Source organism: Brassica oleracea, chromosome C9 (genome assembly GCF_000695525.1).
Source record: "Brassica oleracea var. oleracea cultivar TO1000 chromosome C9, BOL, whole genome shotgun sequence".
In the NCBI taxonomy this organism is placed as follows: Eukaryota; Viridiplantae; Streptophyta; class Magnoliopsida; order Brassicales; family Brassicaceae; genus Brassica; species Brassica oleracea.
In genome coordinates, this window is record NC_027756.1 from 44,575,772 (window position 1) to 44,585,726 (window position 9,955).

A 9,955-nucleotide genomic window follows, 5' to 3' on the forward strand; every position below is an offset into this window, starting at 1 on the left:
TCTACCAATTTCACCATAGCTGCAACTTATTTGTTTAATTATTTTAAATTAATTGTTAGTCCAGAATAAGTTCTATCGCTGAGGGGATAGTACCAAAAACAAAGTTAAATAGTAGAATAGATGAAACAACACTAATAATGTCTCAAAATACCGCTTTGATCAAAGCATTCACTCCAACAAAGCCCAGCAAAACTCTCAAAGAAGCGTCAAGAGTATCATATAATAAAAGAAGAGTCTAAGGGGAATTTAAAGTTTTGTTGTTCATAAGCAAAGAAAATTTAAAAGAGGTGGGCTGCATGTTTCCTTTAGCAGAAGAACATGGAGCTTGCAACATACGAGTTCAACATTGGCATGGGTGGCACAGGGGCTTCTCCAGATCTCGTGATCCCATCATGGATCGATGATCTCTCAGACAGAGACATATCCTCAGATTTCATCACAGTTCCCATCTGTGCAGCCGCCAAATGAGCATAACAAATAGGTGCAACTGCAACAACAACAAAAAAACAATAACGAAACTTGAGATATTTGCACATATTGCAACCATCATGCATTAAGATTATTGCACATAGTGAAACAGCGAAGTCAGTAGTAATCCACCATATGTTAAGAAGAAAACAATATTAGTCAAAACAACAAGTAACGTTAAAAAGATGTGAGAATTTACCGACAGAGATGGCAGTGGTGCTCCTCTGGTAGCTACAATTACCAAAGCAGACAAGTTTAGTAGACATTACATAAACAAATGTTTCACATAAAGAACACAAAAAGTGATGTAATCCTTACACATATGATAGAGAATGAACAAGTTCTTGGAGGTCATCTGTCGAAAATCTAATCTCATCATAAAGCACATGGTAATGTGTTGGCCTGGTAGTTCCCTAAAACATCAAAATCAATAGAATTTTTTTCATTTCATTCATAATGGATTTGAGCAGAAGACTTCCACTACAAGGAACTATTTACTTACAATCAATCCAGCATGGGCACAGAGATAGAAGTCATTGTTGTGTGGGTGACAGATCCTGCTGTCAACTATTGTTCCTGCAACATGTTTCAACTCATTTTAAACCACAATGGCCAAAAGAAAATCATGCTCAGGTCAAATGTATTCTTACCTGGAAGAACATTTTCAGTGCCTCTATCTTGGAAGAACTTGGTGTGATGGTTCTTCTGGGCAATGATCACTGTGAACTTTGGTTCCCAATTTTCTTCAACAAACTTGCATGCCTAATAATGTAACCCCAAGAAAATAAATCAAGTCCATAAAATGTCGACCATACACTAAATAAACAAACCATAATCCATACCTGCATAATCTGATCCAATTCAATGTTGAGAACTTGATTGAACTGTGAATCACTCACACCATCCCTACATGTAACATTAATAACCAAAAGTTAACCAAAATGTATTATACTACTTTCACATGATACCTTAATAAATGTCATTATACCTGAAAATGATAATGTGTTCAGGTCTCCTCTTCCCCGAGCTTGTGTAAAAGTCGAACAAGAGCTCCCTGAAAAGCGCATAAAGTTTCTCATTAATATGACAAAAGCCTCTGCCACAAGCTATGAACACAGCACAAAGAGTAGTCAAACCAGAAAATTCCTTCATCTACTAGTTTTCCCTTTTCGTTGGGGACAAGTTTGAAGAGATTATCAATCATTTCCGTTTTCCGAGATTGTGTGCGCACACATGCCCTATATTTTGAGATGAGTGGCCATTCTCTGGATCCCACAACCTATGGTTTCAAAACAAAAACATCAAGTTACCAGAAATAGATAAGAGTTAGACTTAAACTCTCTATATATGGATAACATCATAAGAAACGAGAAACAGTGTTACCGCAGCAATTGATGGTATGTCAGACTGGTTAGGAGAACCATGGGATACATCCATCCCAACAATGAAAGTAGGAACTTGCGTTACTAAAGGTATCATTGCTCGTGAGAGTTCCATAGCTAACAGGGAGTTCAGTCCACCAAGCTGCGCATATACGAAATAGACTTTGTAAAGTCTTTATAACCAATCTTGAAATTTTAAATGACTGAAACTTCAATGTTCAGTAACCACCTTGGCATTTATCTTGAGAAGAACATTGGTGATATACTGATCCCTTACGTTTTTTGGAGGAGCAATACACTGAGTAACAATTCCATGTTCAATAAGATTCTTCTTCTTCCAAGGCCCTGGAACATTCAGAGACAAGTTTCACATGTACATTCATTAGTTTATTGAAAAAAAAAAAGAGAGACCATATTCAAGAATAGTAGAATACAGTTACCATAAACAAGAGAGTTTTTCTTTTCGGCAAGAATGCAAAGAATGAATTTTGGCTTTCCTTCTTTTCTGAGTTCAGATTGGATCTGCTCAAACATCTTTTCTACTCTGATATTGGGTGGTGCACCCCTATAATTAGGATCTTCTTGAAATACGACTTTGTATGGAGGTTCTACCTTCTGAAAGAAAAAAAAACAAATAATAAGGGAAGGATGATAAAGAGTAGTGCATATGATTGAGTTTCTGAATAGTCAAGTAATGATTCAAAAGAAAGCCTACCATTCCTTTCATCTGTCCACATCTAATCAAGTCAGAAATTAGCCTATCTGTATCACATCCAGCAGAGAAGTTCACAACAACCCATCTAGTAACCGTGACTGGCTCAACAAGTTTCTGAAAAAAGAAATACAATTAGTATCATAGCTTGAAATAGTAATCAGAAAATATGAATTATCTATGCACCTTTTTATTGAAGTTCCAACGCCCATTGCGAGGTTGAAACTCCTCTCCATTGCCTATTCTCAGCTGTTTGAAAACAAGATCAAATAATTAACATTTAACATTCAAGATTCAAAAGGAAATGATACTTGCAAGAGAAGCAAGGTAAGCCATACCCTTGGTGCTGGTAAAACCCGACCCTCAACTTGGATGAAGCTAGAGCCAATGCTGACACCACTTTCTTGCAACACAAGGTCAGCATTATAGTTGCTCTTCCTCATGCTCTTCAAGATGAATAACATAAACCAAATTAAATTAGACAGAAAAATTCAAAGTCTCATGGATAATGGAAAAAATAAGACCTACATTGGTTAGTGAAGCCATTCTTTCAGGTGGACTCTGCCTAGAATTTTCTACCAGAGAAGCCTTCTGAAAACTACTAAGCGATTTTGTGTAACGCTGTAGACTCACAAGTTCACAGTGCTAAAAATATTTTTTTTTTAAAACAAAAAGCATAAGACTGACTGTGCATGAAAATTTCATGAGTACAAAAAGAAGAAAACAACAATGCACTAAAGTTACCTCAATGGGGATGTAATTTGGGCGATTTGGCTTACCAACATTGATGCAAGGAAAGTCACCTGAATATCGCAGTTTGAGACCGCGAATCTCGGTGAAGTACTTGTACACGGTAATCTGAGCTTCCCCCATCTCGTTTTTAGAATTCATAGTAAACCTATATCAATTAAAGAAAGATATGTTGGAAAGAACTCAAAGAGATGTAAACATGTAATAAAAAACATCAAATCACTACACACATTTGATCTTTGCAGCGTTCTTCACTTAGTCCAGTTATCTTGCATTCTCTATTTGAGGGGACAACCTTAACTCTAAGATTTTTGAGAGCACGCCTAGCCTGATGAGATAAAACCAGATAATTAAGTACACTTCCCAAAGATAGTAAAACGTCTGTGATATTATGCAGCACAAATAAGATGGTGTACCTTATTCCAGTCAAGATACTTTGGGTCATTCACATTCTGATTTGCAAGAAGAAAATCAATAACAGGGCCTGGTTGTACTACCATTGTAGTTGAAGTGTCTAAAGAAAAGAAAAATCGAAAAAAACAGGTGTTAATTAATAGCCAAAATGTTACAAAGAAGAGTCTAATTACACATTGTTTAAAAAACGAATTACCGATGTTCAAGGATAAGCCTCTTTGAGTAGTTTTGAAGCTTGTGTGGAACCCTCTAGCACCAAATACACCTCCACCAATGTTTATATAGTTCCGAGCATCGCTATGAAAAAATGATTGGCGAACAAGTAGGCAACCTCTGCAGAGAGAAGTTAGAACATGTATAAAAGACCACAGAGAATGAATGTTTCTGAAAGACATTCCACAAATCAGCTTACTGCCTAGCTGCATTCTGACGCAAAATGACATCCAACACTCTTGTAGCATCTTGAAGATTATCTGTTTCCTTTCCTCGAATAGCGCTTGCAATAGCTTGCATGGGGATCCTTGCAGCATAGCTTATCTCAACCATGAACTTCTTGGATCGGTGTGGCAGCCTTGATCTTTTCCTGTCCGCATCATTTGTTTCATTTGGGCTAGCATTTCCAGTGTTGTTTCTGTAGATAAAGAGAATATTATCAACTCATCTTAAACTTGATAACAACATGGTAAATATGTTTTAAAACCAAACTGGACCTGCTAGAAGGTGTGTTTTCAAGAACGACTAAGAAATCCATTTTGTTGCTAGGAAGAACACCAATGGTGAACAGATTCTTCTGGCCATCATAAGCAAAGTATTTGGATCCTAAATCTGTTCGATACGTTTCCTGAACCTTTTCAAGAATCTTCCTAAAAACACCTTTAGCCTCCATTGGACTCCCATCTTCATATGTAATAGTAACCTGTATCCAAGGATCATACCAAGCAAGTACTTTAAAGCAAAGAACATTTATAAGCAGAAAAAAACAGTGATACAATAGAATACTAGAGGAAAACGTGCACATACACTGTAACGATAGAAGTGGCCATTTGCGTTGTTGAAGTTGACTCTGAAGTGATTGGTAAGAAGAGGTGTCCTCACTCCTTCGGACCCGATGCCACGCCGAGCCATTGGAAGAAGGGTGGTCTTTTTGATAGGCTCTCGTTCAGGCACAAGGTTTGGTGGAACTACCGGTGGGGGAGGTGGTAGCCGTTTTGCTTCATGAGAATCCATATCTGCAGGAAGACAATCAGAAGTTCAGAAGAAATGACGACAGAATCAAAGTACATTTTTTATGGTAATGGTAAAAGCATGAACACAACATGTACTTTTAGGAGTTCGGTATCAGCTCAGCTGTTCAGGTTCGGTTCAGATTTATATTCATATTCATGTTTTAGATTTTCAATGATTATAAATTTAAGCCTTTTTAGGTATCTACAGTATAACCTCTTTAAATTAATACTCTATAAATTAATATACACTAAAAATCTCTATAAAATAATATAATTTTATAAATTGAACTTTTGGTTCAATTAGTATATCAATAAATTAATATCTCTATAAATTAATAAAAAAATTATAGTTTTGGTATAGTCCCAACATTATTAATTTATAGAGTTTTCACTATACGTTAATTCGGGTTCGGTTTGTATTCATTCTAACTTTTGCGTGTTTGGTTCAGGTTCAGGTATCCATTAAAATCATGTAACTAAAAACAAATCAAATGTACTTCGAATCTTTAAAATCCAAAAATAAAGTAATATACAACAAGTAAGTTTGTATATGTATTACTAAATACCTAAATTGACATGAAAATTGGTTTGATTTGGATATTTCACCGGAGAGCTCTCCGGTAGGTATTTAGAGTGTTTTAAGTATTTTTTTTTATTTTTGAATATTTATTGTTGGCTATTTTGAATAATTTTGGATATTTTCCAGATTTGTTGGATAACTCCAAGTATTTTAGATATTTTGAATATTTATGCATATTAGATTTAAAATAATTAATATATTTAAGCATGTATATTTTTGGATGTCAAATATTTTGGTTCGGATCGGATTTTGTTATGTTTCTTTAGATATTAGAATTTTGGATTCATTCTGAACATTATACCATTTTGGTTTGCTATAAATTTTTTAGATTGAATTCCGTTAAATTCTTCAGATATAGATATTTTACCACTCTAATAACATACTTTCTCTGTTTCACAAATATAGATTTTTTAGTGATTTCACACCTATTAAAAAAATATATTAAATCACTATAATACATATATCGTTTTTTTAATTTTTAATTTTTAATAATTTTTAATCAATAATAATTCAATAAAGTCAATTAATTTTTTTGAATATCACAATTTTTCATAGAAAATACAAAAAAAAATTATCTTTGTGAAACAATTTTTTTTTCTAAAACCTAACGGAGGGAGTATGTCATTCCCATAAGCCAGACAATTTGTTCAGACAAATTTTACTTTCCTAGAACTAAACCTCTTTTTTCTTGGAAAATTTAAATATTTTTTTGTTATCATTTAAATATTTTTTTATAATTGAAAAAAAAAACACGCCAACATTAATTTATTTATGCATGGAATCATACTAAATAGTTGGCATGCGTTGAACGATTTAAAGGGAGAAAAGTATACCTGCTTCACTGAGATTAAGAGAGGAAATGACGACGAAGAAACCCCTAGAGCAACGGATAGAGAGGGAGGTGTTTGAGGAGACGAAAGATTTATGGGCGGTGCAGTCTCTCACGCTCCCTACCCTATATATACGCAGATTCAAATAGAAGAAAATCATGTGTTCTTAATCAAAAAATAAAATAAAAAATAAAAATTAGGTGTTTCCTCCTTTGGATTTCCTTTTTTATTTGTGCCACATATATTACTATTACTTTATTTTGAAAATGGTCAAATCAAAACGTTGAAAAAAGTTCACAAATCCGTAATTTCTATATTCTGCTGCAAATGACATATCTGTATATATATAAAGAAAACAAAATAATGATTGTGATTGGATAACAACTTTAGAGTTTAGAGTAATTTTTTTACAAGCCATCATATTATTGTTTGCCTTTCCTACGATCTTCTCTATATGAACAGCAATCCATCATTTTCATGTATAACTTCTGTTCTTAATGTTTGTTTTTACATATAAACTGACAATCACTATTATTATTCAAACCCACTATACCCAAACAGTTTGTAAATGCAAAAAGAAAAAAATCCATAAATATTTAAATTATTATAAATATGCAAATTCTATTTATTTATTTTTATGATATTTCTGCAAAGTCATGTTCCAAAAATGCATAATGCTATTTTTCGATGTAAATCTAGCAAGTTATTTTAAAACTTGTAGTTTGCATTTAGTTTCAATTTATGGTGTTTGTACACACTCTTTTATTAGAAAAATGCAACCCCAAAATCCATAAATTTTAACTATTATAAAATTTATAACTTGTATTTAGTTTTTTTTTTTAATAATATTTGTGAAAAATCGCTTTCCAAAAATGTATAATGAAACTTTCCATGTAAATCTTAAAGACCAGGTAAGTAAGTTATTTTCGAATTTGTCGTTTATATTTAATTTCTATCTTTAGCGTTTATGCGGACTCTTTTATTAGACATATGCAACAAAAAATTTTCCCATAAATTTTAAAGCTACTATAAAATTCATAAATTTTATTTATTTTTGTTATATAATATTTTTCCTAAGTCACTTTCCAAAAATGTAAAACAAAATTAAGCCATGTAAATCTTAAAAGCTCAGGTAAGTAAGTCGTTTGCATTTAGTTTCTATCTTCAATGTACGGACTCTATTATTATAGATATGCAACACAAAATCTTCCATAAATTTTAAAACTATTATAAAATTTGAAACATGTATTTATTTTTGTTTGATAAAATTTTGCAAAATTGCATTCCAAAAATGCAATAATGATTTTTTTCATGTAAATCTTAAAGACCCATATAATTAAGCTATTTAAAACATGTCGTGGGCATTTAATTTCTATATTTGGTGTTTATACAGACTTTTTAAAATAGACACAAGAAATAACATTTTCCATAAATTTCAAACTATTAAAAATGTCTAACTTGTGATTTAATTATTATTTTTGTTTTATAATAGTCATGTAAATTTACTTTTCAAAAAATTCATACTGAGATATTTTTCTTGTAAATCTTAAAAGCTCAGTAAGTAAGTCGTTTGAATTTACTTTCTATCTTTAATGTTTGTACAGACAGTTTTATTAGAAACATGCAACAACGATTTTTTTCATAAATTTTAAAACTATTAGAAAATTTCTACCTTGTATTTATATTTGGTTTTATAATATTTGTGCGGTATCACATTCCAAAAATGTATAATGAGAATTTTTCTATGCAGGTCTTAAAAGATTAGGTAAGTAAGTAATTTTAGAACATGTCGGTGCATTTAATTTCTAACTTTAGTGTTTTTGCGGACTCTTTTATTAGAAACCTGCAACAATTTTTTTCATAAATTTAAAACTAATATGAAGTTTGTAATTTGTATTCTATTTTTGTTTGTAATATTCATGTGAAGTTGATTTCCATAAAAATGCATAAATGATATTTTTCCCGGTAAAGTTTAAAAGCTCATGTAAGTAAGTCGTTTTGATTCAATTTCTATTTTGATGTTTTATGGACTCTTTTTATTAGAAACATGCAGAAAATTTTTTGTTACTTAAATTTTAAAAGTTTCAACTTGTATGTTTTTGTTTGTACTGACTCTTTTATTAGAAACATGCAATGATAATATTTCCAAAAAAACTATTATAAAATTTTAATTTTAATTTTAATTTATTTTTGTTTTATAATATTCGTACGAAATCTCTTTCCAAAAATGTATAATCTAAACTTTTCCAATAAATCTTAAAATCTCATGTAAGTATATATGTTGTTTACATTTAATTTCCATATTTAATGTTTGTACAGACTCATTTATTAAAAACATGTAACGATAATTTTTCATAAATTTTTTTAATTAGTCTAAATCTATAGCTTCTAATTTTTTTATAATATTCATGCGAAATCACTTTCTAAAAATGTACAATTAAAATTTTTCAACGTAATGTTAAATGCTCAGATAAATAAGCTACTTTAAAATTTATTGCTTGCATTAAATTATATTTTTAGTATTTTAAAATTACTACAAATTTGAAACTTGTATAAATTTAAAACTTACCGTTTGCAGTAAATCTGGTTTTATTAATAAGATGAAAAAAGATACATTATGAGATATTTAACTGTTGAACAGTATACTATTTCCGGTGACTAAAACAAGAAATTATTGGAAACTAAATCTATATAAGGGACACAGACATAAGAGCCAAAGTCGGTCTCTTAATAATTTTTTAGTAATTAATCATAGTTAAGAGTTTGATCTCAAGAGACATCTATTTTGTTAGCTCCAATGGTAAGTTTTTATTTAGGGGTTCTTAAGAAAAAAAAAATTATTTAACTTAAATTTTTTAAAGAGAAAATTTATTTATTAAATTAAACATATTAAAATAAACATATTAAAACATTAATTTTTAAAAAGAACATCAAAAGAAAGATTAGTAAAATAAACGAGAATAATTTGAAAGAAACATCCGAGCTCAGTTGTTGTCCTCACCACGTCCGAATTTACGCCATACATGTTCAACCAAATCAGCTTTCAGTTGTTGATGCATTTGTTTATCACGAATTCTAGTTCGAGCAGCCATCATATTGCCGATATTTGTAGGGATATCTGTAGAGAACGTGAGATCCACATGTGAACTTCCGGTGTCTTCTCCTGGTTGGAACTCTGAAACATCATATTGAGTGTATCCATCTCGTTCGTCTTCTACTATCATGTTATGGAGTATGATACATGCTCTCATAATCTTTCCAATTTTGACTTTATCCCAAAAAAGTGCTGGATTTTTAACAATGGCAAAGCGAGCTTGCAAGACTCCAAAAGCACGCTCGACATCTTTTCAGACAGCTTCTTGATGTTGCGCAAATAAAACCGCTTTCGGCCCTTGTGGTATTGAAATTGATTGGATAAAAGTTGCCCATTTCGGATAAATACCGTCGGTGAGATAGTAAGCCATATGATACTCTCTTCCATTGACAGAGAAGGTGACTTGCGGAGCTTGACCTTTTATTATGTCATCAAAAACAGGTGAGCGATCAAGAACATTGATATCATTTAAGGTACCTGGAGGTCCAAAAAATGCATG

The 9,955-nt window shown here is 31.6% G+C and overlaps 1 protein-coding gene across 1 annotated transcript; it reads right to left on the minus strand.

The window, feature by feature from the left end:
• Positions 1–247: 247 nt before the first annotated feature.
• LOC106316685 (protein argonaute 9-like) lies at positions 248–6,515 on the minus strand. The gene is made up of 23 exons (XM_013754573.1): positions 6,366–6,515; positions 4,747–4,955; positions 4,437–4,642; positions 4,139–4,357; positions 3,923–4,059; positions 3,729–3,826; positions 3,543–3,640; positions 3,307–3,460; positions 3,091–3,207; positions 2,901–3,008; positions 2,749–2,811; positions 2,566–2,679; positions 2,291–2,465; positions 2,080–2,195; positions 1,852–1,992; positions 1,605–1,747; positions 1,457–1,522; positions 1,311–1,374; positions 1,119–1,230; positions 971–1,044; positions 787–881; positions 668–699; positions 248–487 (listed from the first exon to the last, which is right to left on the minus strand). The coding sequence occupies exons 2-23, from the start codon at positions 4,951–4,953 to the stop codon at positions 306–308; spliced, it is 2,721 nt and encodes a 906-aa protein (XP_013610027.1). The 5' UTR covers positions 4,954–4,955; positions 6,366–6,515; the 3' UTR covers positions 248–305.
• Positions 6,516–9,955: the final 3,440 nt, after the last annotated feature.

Excerpts from the sequence above, each read along its gene's own strand:
- LOC106316685 (XM_013754573.1), bottom strand. The coding sequence starts at position 4,953 with ATGGATTCTCATGAAGCAAAACGGCTACCACCTCCCCCACCGGTAGTT. Across the intron at positions 3,208-3,306 it reads CAAATTACATCCCCATTGAG|CACTGTGAACTTGTGAGTCT; the intron begins GTAACTTTAGTG and ends AAATATTTTTAG. Across the intron at positions 1,231-1,310 it reads AATTGGATCAGATTATGCAG|GCATGCAAGTTTGTTGAAGA; the intron begins GTATGGATTATG and ends TTACATTATTAG.